Here is a 15,857-nt window from a genome sequence, read left to right as displayed (position 1 = left end):
TACAGGGGGTGAGACACAGTGAGAAACGGCACCTGTTGATGGATTAACCCCAGTCATTCTGTGGTTACAACACGTCTAGGGATGGCAAAATAGGTTCAGAAGAAGCCTGTGATTTATTCCTTGTCATCTTGGACCTGTGGCCAAAAGCACAGCTGTCCTACGTAGGAGAGTGTGCAATACATTGTTCATCCCATCCCTTACAGGCAAGAAAGCTAATCTTTTTCTTTCATTGTACTTCCCTTTTTTTTTTCTGATAATTCTGATGATATTTTGAAAGAAGTGATTCTTCTCTTGATCATTTTTTCACATCTGACATTTGTACAACTTGCCTTCGTTGTATATTCCAGTCACCGACCAAAGACATTTAATAACCATAATCATAGATAACGACAGAAGCAGTATGGCTCAATAAGCAAAGCACATTTTTGTTAATACCTACCTTAAAGGCAGTAGTGCAAAACTGAAAATGTTGGACATTTTCTTTTAGAGGCTTAAAGTAAGAATCCCAAATGAGTTTCTTCCTGCGGGTTGAGCCGTAGTTTTGCTTGTGCATGGAAGTTCAGGACGTCACTACTATGAAACAGTCAGGCTACTGCACTGGAAAAGCCATTTATTGAGTAGTCCAAGAGCAGACAGCTCGCATTTATAGGTGGTATTTTCCTCCTCTAGATGTCAGAGCTTTCCAAAGGAAAAGATCCATCCTGAGCTAGATCTTACTTTTCGACTAGTTGTATTCACTACTGGTTACTTCTGACACATTGTAAATTTAACAAATCATTTCTTTTCAGCTTTTAAGATCTTTTTTTTTTTTTCACAAGTTCCTTTGAAAAGGTGCCCTATCCTGAAGTGGAACTGTAAAGCTCCACTTAGCGATCGCTGCAGTCATCTTTGGGTTTCCTGCGGTTTGTGTGTTAGATCAGAGCTGGTGCCATAAATCATTCAGAGCCGCATGTCACTTCTGGCTTGTGAATTTGCTAATGAACCCTTGATTTCCTGCTGATGAATCAGAAGAAGAATGAAGTAGTATATTACTGACTATTTCACTCAGAACTAATCCTGTATGGAATTATATTTTTAAATGTTTTTGACATTCTCAAAGCTGCTTGCAGAATTCCTAAAAGGCTTTGCTGCAGGCTCTCACAGCAGAGCCAACACAGGCTGTTGGTTCATATGCCCCACTCCAACATTTCTGAACAATGAATTGGAATACAGTTTTAGAGAAGAGTGATTCAAGTTTTCTTTTTCTTCTGAAATGACCTCATTTTGCTTCTGTTCTCCTACTTTGTGGGGGATGTGTTTTGCTTTAAACTTTTAATATTTTGCTTGTAGCAAAATGTCAGATTACAACCAATTAGGCTAACTGTTTGGAAATTACTTTCTATTATGTTCCATAAGTCATTAGTGAGGTTTCTGAGTGCTTTGGGTGGCTGTGAGGCAGAAAAATATTCAAGAACAGATCTAGGCATCAAATAATCAAGTTATTGATGCAGCTCAGATTCCACTTCTAATAAGAAAATAATTTTTATTTATGAAGCAAGTCTTCCATTTACTCCCCTCAGGCTACTCAAGGTCTTGAGTAATACTGTCCTTGAACAGTCTTGGAAAAACACCATAATACTTCTGAAAAAAATCATTAATAAAACTGGAGTTGTAAAAATACAGGTAGGGGTTTAACAGAGGAAGGATCTACCAGTGGAGAGAAAGGAAAAGGTCCTTAAAACAAGGGAAGTGGCTGTTTGCTTTGCTTAACATCAGGTCTCGGCAGAAGGCAGGCGTTTGTGGAGATGCCCAGATGGCATCAATTTTTCATCCAGAAGACTCTCGAGGAGAGGAAGAGCCGCCTGCTGAGCTGATCTGTTGGCAAGGAATTCCAAGAGGCAGGGTGAGCTGGTGGGCGAGCGCCATGGGAAGACGACGGCGGCGGATGCTGATGGGGCAGAAATGGCTGCAAGTGTCAGCCAGCGCCGGGAGAGCCCTCGCAGCTGGGCGACAGCAACAGCAAGGACGTCGTGGGAAGACTGATCCCGTGTGATGGGCACCTCCCCGGAGCTGCTCACAGTCAGAGAGGTCTCTGTTGCGGAGGCCGAAGAAGGCTCCTGAAGCGTGGAGGATGGAGCGGTTTGCTAGAGGCTGATGAGTGAGGTGTGATTCAGCCTTTGCCCCTGCAGCCCTGCAGGCTCCCACTCTCTCCGAGCTCCTGCAGTGCAAGCCTGAGTTGGTGTGGTTTAATGGCAGGGAAGAACATGAAATCCTTCCCGAGTCCCAGTTTGGTCTATGTCTTGGAGGTGTGACACCTCTCAGAACCTGTGAAGAGTTCCTTTTGCTCTAAAGGGAGTACCTGAGGGTTTGGCAAGCCTCTTGCGAGGACGATTTTCTAACTAGCTGGTTCTACGTAGCCCCCATCCTTCTCCTTTTCTGTTGCTTTTGTTTCTGATTATAGCTTATTCTGATTATACAGAGTCTTCAGTGCAGTGTGTCCTAGCTTGTGCTGTGACATCTCCTTGTGTCATCACTTTACACGGTATTTCAGCAGCTTTGGAAGTTTCTCAGGCTGGGGTTTGGAAAGCTATACTCTTGGGGTGGTTCACCTGCTGCAGAAACAGCAAACCCGACTGCTTTTAGCCACTAGCTTAGTTTACCTTAATAGCAGCTACGTTCCAAGACTTGGATGGTGATAAACTGATAATAAAACTCATCCCTGCTCATTTCCTGGAAAATAATCTGAATTAAATATATCAAAACATGTCTTTTTCTGTATGACCTGGGTTGCCTCTCTTGGGTGTCTGGGGCTCTAAATCTCTCCTTTTCTCTTCCCAGAGGTCACACCGTGAAGGCTGTGTGCGAGTCGTTTCACTTAGCCAAGGATGCTGGCTTCAAAGTGGTGGCACACATGATGCCCGACTTACCAAACATGGGGCTTGAAAGGGACACGGACCAGTTTGTTGTGAGTATGGCTTAGGATCACCAGGAGTTTCTGGTTCGTTCCAGCTGTTCCATCTCATTCTGCCTCTCTGTCTTAGCTCAGCTATTAGTTAGGAACTGGGCCGGAATTATTTCTTAAGGACAAACAATTTAAAATTCATTTTTGAAGGTGGAGGGTAAGAAAGATTTGTTGAACTACTTCATCCAGAAAATTATATCCTTGCCTCGTGAAAGACTGAGTCACTCAGGTCTCAGTGGAATATAGCTCTTCCAATGCTAACTAGGGCTCTTACTTTTTTCCAAGATGGTTTTCTTTCCTTGGCTTTACAATAGTGCATGTTTCAAAGTTAAAAGCATACTATCTCGAAGGTAATTAATTGCAAAGTAGAGTGCATAGGTGAATTATATAGCATCTCTGTTCTTGGCTCAGCGCTGCTCAATAGCGTTATCAATGATGTGGAAGAAAATATAAAATTATTTCTAGAGAAATTGAAATGAGAAATAAAGAGCAAATGGTAAACATCATAGGGAATTAACCACTTTACCTGATAATGTGGTAGATTTTTTTTCATGGTCTCATTATTTTAAAGTCCAAGTGGGTTGTCTTTTTAAAATAGTTCAGAAATTGCAGTCACGATGTAGGAATCACAGGTATATTTCTCTGCAAGGTTAGACTGGGTGCTTTCTGGCACTAAAAAACTATCAGTGCAACAGAATGTATTGATTAGAAGTTCAGGCAGGAAACAATGTTTTTTCCTGGTGTGCTGCAGACAGACACTTTCAGGAAGAAGCAATCCAGAATGCGGCTGTACCGCACATGGAGGAGGTTCTGAAACCTGTGGTAGGTGCTTTTTGTAAGCGATTTTGTGCAGATTCCTCGAGCACATCATAAACATAGATGGCACTTAGTGAATACTGTGTTCATGTGACAACGTGAGAAGTCTGGGGCAAAGCAATTAGGCGATGCACAGAAAAGGAAGGATGAAGTCAGTGACAGCTGAAAGTGAATTCAACTCAAAATTCATGCCCCAGACTCTGTTGCTCCTGGATTATTTTCTTATAATGCTAGAGGAGATAGAGGGTAGGAGTGGACATCAAATTAGCTGTGTTTTCCTGTAATTACTTGTGCTGCGGGGTATGGCAAAACCCGACTCAATGCCTAGTGAAGTAGCAGCTGTAGTTCTGGGTTCTTTATGGGCCTGTCATTACTTGGAGTAGTATTGGGCTGGGGAGGATTTATGACGGAAGGACAGCAATACCGACTAAAAGATTTAAAGAGCTATCCTTGGATGAGACCCAGCAAAGGGGACACAGTAATCTCAAGTATTTGCAAGATGTAAAACTGAAGAGAGAGGAATTATTTAAGGCAGAATTTCAAGCTTCTATAGAAAGGATTATTTTATTTACTTATTATTATTCTGTGCTGCTTATCCATGACAAATGGCTAAGGCTTTCCCACAGTAGGATCTGGAGTTGCTCCTCTTTTAGTGCACAAGCACTCTGGAAGTACTCTTCCAGCACTGCTTAACTTCAAGTGATGCTCAACTGCCTGCGATATGTGCAGGCTGCAGGGCTCCCCTGCTTGTCAGGGGAAGGGGAGTGCCCTGCTGGATTTTCTCCATTTATTACTGACAATTGTTGCAGAAATAGAAGATGTAAAAGGCAAAGTCCTCAGAAAGAGGGCGCAAGAATGTGGTGAAAAGGCTGGAATTGCAAGGGGGAATTAAAAAAAAGCTGGGAAAATAGAGGTTAGCATAGAAAAGCAAGAGGAGAAAGCAGAGTAGAGAAGGTCAGCTTGTCTAGAATATCTTTGCAGGACAAGTCTCAGCTTTAGGAGCTGGGAGGACATCAGAGTTGATGGTATGCCAGCTCTGGAACATGGCAGGAAGGAATTTGCACGTTGTTGATTAAGAAATCATTGGTCTTAGAAAAAGAAGGGGTAAGACCAGATCAGAATTTTGGTGTGAGGGGTTGGAATCAGCCAAAAAGCTGGCTGGAGGGCAAGAGAAATGCAAAGCCGTGGAAAAAGAAAACCAGGTGATAGCTTAGGAGGGGGATTTAAGAATGCAGAGAGGGCGATGGGGTGGCCAGCTCAAGCGACACCTCGTTAATGAGTTCAGAAATTTGAAGCGGGACTCGCAGATCAAATTAAGATTGGATGCCAGCGAGTGTAGAGATTAGGAGCTGGAGGATGAGTAATCAGCGTGGAGGATGAAGCCCTCAAGAAGCAGTGTGAATGCTGCAGAGTGAGGAGGAGAAATAGGACACGGAGAGGCAGGCTGCTGGGGAAGAGGTGCTCGGGCACAGCAACGTGGAGAGGAATTATACCGGTATTGGTTTAAAGAGAGGAAAGTCTGAGAAGGGAGAGGAGAAGGAACCAAAATGCACGTGTTAGAGAGGTGCACAGGGTCTGCACTCTGAGACCAGCCAGTGCACGAAGAAACCTGCGTGAAAGAGGCAGCTGCGAGGCTGATGGGCAGCTAAGTGATCGCTGTGCCTTTCAGGAGACGGAGCTGCAGGGAATGAGAGTGGAGAGGTTGTGGATCACTGTGACACGTTTCAAGATGGAATGGTAAACAAGAGGCATCCTTTCCATTTCCCTTCCTCCTCAGCCCTTCTCATCCTATCTTAAATGCTTTGTAATTTATTTTTAAAAGATGCTTTGTCTTAAATAAGAGAGAGGAGAGGGTAAAAACAGCCGTTTGTTTTGTTTTGTTTTTCCACAGCCCTGCACTGGCAAACGTGATTGAAGTGTACAGCAGATAGCAACTCCTCCTTTCCTGGGGATTCACCTAGAGAGTACACTCTCTGTTTCCTACCCAAAATTTTCTATCATGGCTTTGAGTTGTTGGAAACAACTTACATGTTGTGCTGTGTAAATGTTAGTCCATGCTGGTAAATATTTAGACACTTCTATTGCATAAAACTAATGTGAGAACAAAGAGAGGAACCAAGAGGAGAGCATCTGTTGTGTTCTCGCAACAGCACCAAGCTGTTCGCGAGGAGGGGTGCTCTTTTACACAGTTTGTGGTTCTTTATTCTCCTAAATCACACAAATATGTATCTTGCTATGAGCTACCTCTGACTTTTTGGGGACAGACACCTGCGCCTTATCAGGGAGCCTTATAGATTTTTGCTTCTCTGGTAGTTCTAAATAAGCTTAGAGAAAAAAAAATTGCTGCGATTCTAACTTCCTTTCTAGTCGTGCACTTTTCAGACCAGGGAAGGGTAGGACAAAATGGAACCCAGATGACTTTAGAAGGAGGTCTAAACACTGCCTCCATTACCAGTTGATAGATTAAATGTGGAGGTTTCTCCTGGGAAGATAATAACTTGCTGATTGTGCTGACTGCATACTAAAAATACTGGGTGCTTCTTCAAATTGAACAGGTAATTATGGTTTCAAGAGTAACATTGCTTCTGTCCCTCATGACCTATTGATTTTGAAGTGTTACCTGCTTCTTCCATCCAGCAGCCACGATGCCCATCGGTTCCTCTTTTGCAAGCATATCTGTGTTTTCAAAGTTTGATGTGAGTATAGCAAATGTACTCCTGGAAAGTGTTTTAATGATTATTCGAAACTGTAATTTATTGATAGGAGTAAGTATATTAGATACATCTTTTATTATATGTACATATTGTCTCTTTTACAGTGAGGGGCAGGTGGCTGCCTTTCTGTCTGTCTTCAGTATAAAGATTACTGCAGCTCCTTTTTTTAACCAGAGTGGATGTACTGGTTCTATGTACCAGTTATGTTGTGCTTCTCCACCCTTCCTTCCCCCAGCATGCCCTTTTTTTCCCATTACTACAGATGCTTTTTATAGCCTCGGAGGATTTCCTTTCTCCTTCAGGTCTTTTCACCCCATTCCAAGTACGGGAACACGCTGCAGGAGGGAGCATCCTCGGCTCCCTCCCACCGCCCGTGTCCTCGTGTCAGGTAGTGTGCACGCATGCACACACATGCACTCTGCTGCTTCTAGCTAGCAAACGCAAGCAGAGCCGATAAGACCGCTTTGCAGTGCCTCACGTAGCAGGTGGTCGGAGAAAATAATTAGAATAATAGCTAGAATAAATCAAGGGCTCAGCGGGAATAATGGAATTGTTACCAGAGCAGACACCTCATTCTGTGGAACGCGATAAACACTCAGCTTTGCTGTTGTAGCACGAGAGGGATGAGGTGACTCTAGGGGTAAATGGTTGGGAGGATTCATGAATCACACTTGCCAACGGGGCTACCAAGCAGAACTTTGGATTTAAGCAAAAACTTTAGGAGGCTGAAGAATTCCCAGGATGCTGTTGCTAATTCCTCATTCTGTTTCTGCAGAGTCACTGAGTAGCAATAGTATCATCAACAAGCTGGATCTCTTCTGGTATAAATACTGCTAAGCTAGTAACATTTATTAACGGAGAAGGCATGGCTGTTTGCTCTATTTTTTAGCGGTCTTTTCCTATGTATGGTTTACTGTTGTGGTTCATTTTGGTCCTTCAGAAGGGATGTCTGTAAGCCCATCTCAAATGACTTCGAAGACCCTATGTAGATGAAATAAATAGGGGGAACAGAAAAAAGGAAAAGGAACAAGAAGGAGGGCCAGAAGATGAGAAGTTTCAAGTGTGGGAAGGGTCAGAGGAAGTGTCATAGCAAGTCATTGGCAGAACCTTCCTTTTCCTTGAGATGATCAGTAGGGAGGTTTTCTGGCCTCATCATTTCCAACTGAAGTCTCATATAAATAAAAAGCTGATGGGAAAAGCATAGGCAGGACCATTTACTAATCTGTATTGGAGACAAGTATCAGACTAAAGAGATTTGGTTCGATTCATTAGAGCCATTCTTACGGTTTTTAAATAAAATGCCATCGCTGAATTATTTTAGTCTGGTAGAAAATTCCTTTTCTTACACTCATGTGTCAGGCTGTATTTTTTTTTTCTCCTGAAGGAATGGCTAAATAAGCGTTTCTCAGAAATAGGCTAGTTTTAGTGAAATGCCTGATGCATCCAAGCTTAAGTTAAGCAGAGGGCTACAGCTTTTTTTTGGTGTGTGAACATCAGAGAGAAATATAGTGGTCAAGTAAGGCAACGGGTAATATGACTGTTTCTCTCTGTAATGTATTTGGTGTTGTAAAACTTTAAATACTGTTGTATCACCTTTAGCTGTAAATAAGGAGATAGTTTTCCGGAGGGCTCTCATTTTTATTAAGGAGTTGAAAATCATAATGAAGGTAATTTATTACAGCGCTATCAGGAGCTTTTAATAAATGTAATAAAAGATGCTTAAACTGCTGATCTCCACTGATTTTTGTACTCTTTTGGGAAGACAATTATCTCTGTTTTTAAATATATCTCTGAAATGTTTAGTGGGGTAAATGATTTTCCTTTCAGTTCCTACTAAACGTCTCATTGAAACACTGTTTTTGGCAGGTAGCCAGCATTACCTCTGAAAATTTCTTCTGTTTTTTTTTTTTCCTTCACGGGCACATTTATAGAAACAGATTAGGCAGTGTTTAATGATCAGTCCTTCTGAAACAGTTACTCGAGCTTCTCTTGGAGACTTCCTAAACGTTAGAGCTAAAAAGCTCTTCAGTTCGCAAACAATTATAGTTTCATGAACTGTGGCCAACGCCATGGTAATTTTTTATGTTAATGGGAATCGTGGTAGTAAGGAACAGGCTATTTTTAGAAACTATTTTCACAGATAATTGCACTCATATTTCTGGGGATAAAATGTGTAGATAAAGGCCCGGCTTGTGCCCACTGCTGCAGATGGTCAAATTGCGTGCACAAAGCTTCTCTCCCTTTCCAGTGTCTGTATGGAACCAACTTTTATTTGCTCACTGGGTGTGTTTGCAGCAGCTCTGGGTAGGTTTCCTATAAAGCACATCAGATTTCTCTCTTTGGATATGTGCAATGTGAGAACAAAGTAAAAGTTAGTGCTGCAACCCTCCGTGTGATGATGTGTGGGAAGAGAAGAGCTGAATCAGTTGGACAGTACAGGTAAAACTGGTCCCTTCTCCTCTGCATCACTGGGAATCCATGCGTGACATGGGTAAGGTGTCACAACTTAAACCGGAAAGTGCAGGGGGTGAGGATTTCAGTGGTGGTGTGATCGCAGCTACCTTGCATCGTGCTGCCCAGACACGGTACGCGTTGCTGTACCTTTTAGTATTAACATGATGAATTGCAAGGCTGCGTGGAAAAACTGCGTTTTGGATTGCTTGGATTGCTTCCTTTGTCTTTGTGAATTAGTATTTTGTCCGCACATAAAATTTCCTCCGGCATGGCAGCCATAAAAGTTATGCTAATAACCATCGCTATCTTTAAAATAGCTTCCCATTCAGAAAAAGCTTCTGATAAGTGTAAAGGTACAGTTGAGACCCTTTTTCTACCCAAACTAAAAGATTGTTTTGGAACTTAACAATCCCCAGACAACTGTGGGTTGCGTAGGCTCATACAGTTGCTCTATCTATTCAGGTGGTGGTTTTCAAGCCAGCATTCTGAAGTTGTTTTCTGGGCTTCTTTCACTAAGGCCCCTTGCTGCTGAAGTCAATAATGAGCATATGTCTGGGAACATAAAGCCAAATGGAAAAGCAGTACAGGAATAAAAGGATGCGTCTTGGATAGAGTGCAAATTTGCTAGGCATTTAGGCAAACAAAGCATCATTTAGTAAAATATGTATTTTAGCACAGCTCAGCAGCAGCAACTGTATGCTTACTATGAGGGTGGTAAACCGTGATGTCCAAATTAAATCCTCACGGACTTGATTTTTTCTTTTCTTTAAAGCATAATGGAAAAGCGTAATGGTTTTGCTGTGAACATAATAACTGAGAGAAGCTTTTGCAGGGCTGGGTCGGGTGGGAGGGAGCGTGTGGTTGTGTTGATGCTTGTTATGGAGAGGAGAGGTCTGATGAAAGAGGGTTAGATTATCAAAAAAGATTATAGAGTTGCTGGTCTCAATGATTTTTAGGGTAGAAGACATTCTTTAAAGTGATCTGTGTTGCAAAACTTGTGTTTTAACTTAAAACAATGAAAAATGCTGTATTTCCCATACTTAGCCGTAGGGGAAAGCTGACCCTCCCAGCAACGTAAAGGCCAGAGTCCTGTGCTCGGTAAAAGTGAAGGTGAAACATCACAGCAAATTTATTGAGGTATTCTCATGGGTTTCTCCAGAACTGCGTAATAAATGGAGAGTCACTTGGAGCACCTGCAAGACAGAGCAGATGGGGCTGCTCGGTGCAGTGAGCACAGTCTGGAGAGACTTGTCTGGTGTTCGCGTAGATACTGTGTTCAGGAGTCAAAACCATGCTCCAAGGTCATGCTGCTGATGCCCAAGGCATCTCCCAAACGTGAAATGTCTCTTTCCTTATTGAGTTGTATTGTAGTGGTGCCCGGGACTGTCATACGCTAGGATCTCCTTGCAGAAAGTGACTATCCGACAGTGTTAGACAGGAGGCAACATGTAGATCCGAACAGTCCAGGGATACAAAAAGACCAGGGAAGGTATGGGATGGCAGGCAGGCACGTTCCCTCTTCGGCCAGCAGCAGCAATTTCCTAGAATTAGGGTATTTATGAAACTGAAGTGCGTAGCATTGGTAAATAACTCACTGAAGACAACATCTCATCTGTGGACTAAATGCTCCTGTAAATTAGGTCACCTCCACTACGATTGTTGTGTTGCACCCCAAGAGTGGTCTGGTTATGTTTAATGCTTTCTTTCTGAAGCTGAATAGTGCGAGGATTAGCTTGTGTTAGACACCTGTGGAAAAGTTCCCTTTGGCACATGGACTTCATGGTTTGGATGCTGTCAGGGAGGGGTGGAGGAATAACAGCTTTTGCACCTTGAAGGGTGAATTACAAGGTCTTTCATGGTGTTTTCTCTGGACATTAACAGGCCAATCCACTTTTCTTATTTGGCATTCAAAGGCTATGTATGAGGCATTCTGGAAGAACCTGATATGGGCATATAGATTATTCTGTTAAGTGGCAACCAATAAATACGTTCTCGTTAACTTGAGCTGTTGTAATAGTTCAGTATGAGACATCAGGGTCCTTTGTGATGTGCTCCTGATAAACTTCTTTAGTATTGTGAGCCTGTACCTTCAGGAATTTAAAGACTAGAGAAATGAACATGAAACAAACTTTTCTGTTCCACCTACTATATGCTACTGTGCTACAACGTGCCCTGATGTGCTGTTTTTCTTCACATTAATATATACTACTGTTGAAGAAATTTGCAGGCAGATGGGCTAAAAAATGGTGTTAATAATAGTCACAGAACTGACCCTTTTGTGGCTGAAATGTTGGGTTTTATGGCACTGTTTTCTTGGCTTAGTAGTTTCCAAAATCATATTTTATGTACTCTGGTGAAATTTGACAGCTTCAATATGTCAGGAACTGAAAAGATTTTTATTACATAGCTGTCAATAGCCAGGAAAATTACAACGTTCACCTGGAAAATGGCCTTTGCTCCCTTGATTGCAGAATGCTTTACAGCTACTTTCTGGAGGGCTGGAAGTTGGGATCACCTGCTGTAGAAACTTTTTGTCCCATGGTCACATCTGTAGGAGATCTGTCATGATTTTGTCATGAGTGTAGACGTAAAGCAGAAATGAGTTGCTCTCTCTTTGCTTTAAGCCTGCCTTTGAATGAATTTTATAGAGATTCATGATACCATATATATTGTAACATACACATTTCAGAGGAGCCTAATTAAAAATGTTGCCACCTTGTAGTGTGTTTGCGTCAGACATCACTGACGCAACAACAGGATTTACTAATTGCAGCGTAGAGTCGCTTCCCCCAAAAAATTCTTTGTGCTCTTTGAGGGTAGATAACACTCCTCTTCCTCACAGGCCTCAGAAATAATGTTATATTTGGCATGAGTGATTTCAGCATACCATCTTCATATAAATGCAAGGCACCTTTGGAAATTCCCAAGGGTCTATTACAGAAATATTTCAATTGCATTTTAATTATAGGTATTTAAAATAAATGCCAGTTAAAGATACCTTGAAGAGTGGGTGTGCACAGTCAGCAGAACAAGCTCCAGCTTGCCAAAGGTGAAATACTAGAGAGCTTGCTTTTCCCTTTCATAGCGGGCTCATCTGCCCTATTCCCACTGAATGTTTTGCATTGTGTTTGTGCTCATTTTGCATGGAAGGCACGTACAGAATTAGGGAATGGTTGAGGCTGGAGGCACGTGTGGGTCCTCTCATCCCACCCCTGCTCCAACAGGGCCACCCAGAGCAGGGTGACCAGCACCACGTCCAGGTGGCTTTGGGAGATCACAGGATCCCAGAATGGCCCAGGTTGGAAGGGAGCTCTGGAGATCGTCTGGTCCAACCCCTCTGCTTAGCAGGGTCACCCCGAGCACTTTGCACAGGATGGCATCCAGGCAGATTTTTTGATATCTCCAGAGAAGGAGACTCCACAACCTCTCTGGGCAGCGTGTCCCAGTGCTCTGTCACCTCACAGCACACAAGTGCCCCCTCATATGCAGATGGAACCTCCCAGGCTTCTTTTTTTTTTTTGCCTGTTGCCTCTTGTCCTGTAGCTGGGCACAATGAGAAGAGTCTGGTTCCATCCTCTTGACAGCCTCCCCTCAGATATTTAGACCCATTGATGAGGTCTCCCTTTGGTCTTCTCTTCTCCAGGCTAACCAGGCCCAGCTCTCTCAGCCTGTCCTCGTGCTACAGCTGCTCCAGGCCCCTCATCATCTTCGTAGCCCTCCTTTGGACTCACTCCAGTAGCTCCATGTCCCTCTGGTACTGGGGAGCCCACAGCTGGACACAATACTCGAGGTGTAGCCTTGCCAGGGCTGAGTAGAGGGGCAGGATCACCTCCCTTGACCTGCTGGCAACGCTCTTCCAAATGCACCCCGGGATACTGTTGGTTTTCTTGGCCACAAGGGCACATTGCTGGCTCATGTTCACCTTGGTGTCCAAACAAACCCTGGGGGGCATCAGGCCTGGCACTGCAGCCGGTCGAGGGAAGGGATTGTCCCACTCTGCTCTGCCTGCTGCCGCCTCACCTCGAGCACTGGGAGCGGTTTTGGGTGGTACAATATCAGAAGGACTTAAAACTACTAGAGAGTTTCCAAAGGAGGGCTACAAAGATGGTGAAGGGTCTGGAGGTGAGGGTGTGTGTGTGGAGCGGCTGGGGTGCCTTGGTTTGTTCAGCCCAGAGCAGAGCAGGCCGAGGGGAGGCCTCATGGCGGCCTGCAGCTCCCTCACGAGGGGAGCGGAGGGGCAGGCGCTGAGCTCTGCTCTGGGGACAGTGACAGGACCCAAGGGAACGGCATGGAGCTGGGACAGGGGAGGGTCAGGCTGGGTGTGAGGGAAAGGTTCTGCACCCAGAGGTGGTCGGGCACTGGGACAGGCTGCCCAGGGCAGTGGTCACAGCACTGAGCAGCTGGAGTTCAAGAAGTGTCTGGACAATGCTCTCAGACATAGGGTCTGGTTTTTGGGGGGTGTTGTGTGGAGCCAAGTGATCCTCTAGTGGAAGGTGTCCCTGCCCTTGGCAGGAGGATGGAACTAGATGATCTCTAAGGTCATTTGAAACCCAAACCATTCTATGATATGATCCTTTTGGGTCCTTTTCAACTCAGGATATTCTGTGATCCTATGATCACAGCGTATAACACACATGCATTCGTAAAATGCATTACAGTAATCATGATTTTTTTCACCATTCTGTCACTGTGTGGTAAACTGTATCCAAAAATGTCTAATTTATCAGAATTCTGTCTACAGAAAGGTGGTGTCCAGAGTAGCTGCAAAGTAGCATCTTATTATTTCCTGGTAACTTCTTAACAGGACGACAAAGGTCACACAATTGACAGATATTGATGTTAAGTGACTTTAAAATGACTATGTCTTGGTTCGCTGTTGGCACTGCATTTCCCTGCTTCCCAGGTGACATCTGGTAGCTGACAATGTATGTAATCGCAGGCTGTACCAAAGTGCAGTAAAAAGGCATTACAGTCTCTACTTCTCGGTCAGTAGGCCATTGTAAGTATCAGTGAATGCAGATCCTATCATTACATTTTAATTAGACCAGCATTTACAAGAAAGAGGGGGAAAATGCAAATTTCAAGTTAAAATGGAGCCACATTTTTGAGCCACAAGCTTCTATTAATGCATATAATTAAACTACTAAGTGATTGTTCACTCCCTGTAGAGTTGGAAGTGTCACTCAACGCAGTAGCTTTCAAGTGTTACCACTGTTAATAGTTATAAATAATACAGCTGATGGAGATAAGGAATGCTGTGATATGGAGAGTTAAGATACCATTCATTTTAATGCAGTCGGACATGAATTTAATCATCTGTCTAATGCAGGGACTACAATAAAGGAACCAATTCAAGTTTATGGAATCAGGTTGAGAGGCACCTCATTTCTAGTGGACAGTCATTAAAAGCTAGGTTTTGGTGACCTTTATTTTTAACAAAACCTGACATTTTTGTAAAATGCATAACACAAATTGCTTCGCTTATCCTATAACTGATATCTCCTACAACAGTCGAACATCTTGAGAGCAGGAAGATTAAAGATGGCAACTGAATCTCTGTTTGGTAAGAAGATGAAATGGAATCCAATAAAAACAGTCTCTTTTTGGAGCGAGGGGAAGAACTACAGCTTTTGGGTCTCTTCAAAACATTTCTGTTTTTTTTTTTGTGCTTAGAGTGGTCAGTAAAATCAGATGAAAATGGAAAGATGAAATTTTTAATATTGGCTGATGTGTGTCTATGGCCAAACTTGAAAATGGGACCAAACCACTGTGTAGTCTCATTATGATTCCAAATGATTGTGACCTTTCTGTTGCGACTGAACAGATAGATGGTTGACTGACAGATTTATAATTCAAAAAGGTTGTTGCAAACACATAAGAAAGTGAAATATTTGAGCTCAGGACTTCACCTCCAGATTCCATCTCATATTCTGAGCTTTTTTTTGGTTCACATTAGTGTTATGTTGACTTTTAATTTTTAACTAATGTCTGTTTTGTTGGACAACAATTACAGTGTCATGCAATTTATAAGACTCAAAGCAATTGATGGGAGTTGAACAAAAGGATTCCATCATGCACTTTGATACATCTGCCTTGATGGAAAAATCATCGGCTTCTTGGCATCTAAATGACTAACTTTACACCCGTCGGACCCTGATTATTCATAGTGGCAGTGAGTTTGTGAGGTGGTGGATGAATGGATCCTGCAGACGCCATTAGCTTTAATAACAGGGAACTGCTACAACAAAGGCATATGCTAGTAAAATCAATTACTATTCTCATAAAACATTTTAGCAGCTAACTTGTATAACCTTGTAGCCTGAATGTGTGCTGATGGGATCTTATTAAGATTCATTGTTTGTAGTTCGTAGAGCAGCTGTTCCTACAAGTAAAGTATGTTTAATGGAGCTCAGGTGAAGCAAAAAAAATTGTGAATTCCAGGTTTTTCTGGTTACTCAATATAGTATTTGCTGTGAAAGAGTACTCAACTTTTCTCTCCTACCACATAAATTGGCCAAGGTTATGACACACATTATTTTAGGGTATAAAAATGCTCATGTTTATGAACCTCCAGATCATTAAAAGCTTTGACTGATCTGAATTTATATATATGTATTTATTATTATTAAGCCACCATGACAATCCTTTACATCCTGTCCATCATCTACATACACAAATTTAAAATTTTACTCCAGCATCCATCTTTATTATACAAGAAGTGTTAAGTGCTACTTGGATTACAGTCTTTAGCTAGAGGGGAGAGAACTGGAAGTTCAAAGAAAATTGGTTTAGTAGCTTTGAAGTTGTATGTGTTTCCATTTAGAATATTCATGTGTGTGAGAGTACTACGCCGCGTCCTCAAGTGATTCAAAAAGACTGGAAATGTGTAGGGATCCTTTCTCTCCAGGTCGTCGTTAGCCTCTTGCATCACA

The 15,857-nt window shown here is 42.7% G+C and overlaps 1 protein-coding gene across 1 annotated transcript in view; it reads left to right on the top strand.

The window, feature by feature from the left end:
- The window catches only part of ELP3 (elongator acetyltransferase complex subunit 3), an 84,688-nt gene that overhangs the window by 29,299 nt on the left and 39,532 nt on the right, over positions 1-15,857 (top strand). Inside the window, exon 9 of the mRNA XM_040551487.1 lies at positions 2,818-2,944. Coding sequence (XP_040407421.1) covers positions 2,818-2,944 — 127 coding nt within the window. The remainder of the gene's footprint in view (positions 1-2,817; positions 2,945-15,857) is intronic.

The sequence above is a fragment of the Cygnus olor genome, chromosome 3 (assembly GCF_009769625.2).
Source record: "Cygnus olor isolate bCygOlo1 chromosome 3, bCygOlo1.pri.v2, whole genome shotgun sequence".
Taxonomy (NCBI): Eukaryota; Metazoa; Chordata; class Aves; order Anseriformes; family Anatidae; genus Cygnus; species Cygnus olor.
This window is presented reverse-complemented; position numbering and strand designations above follow the sequence as displayed.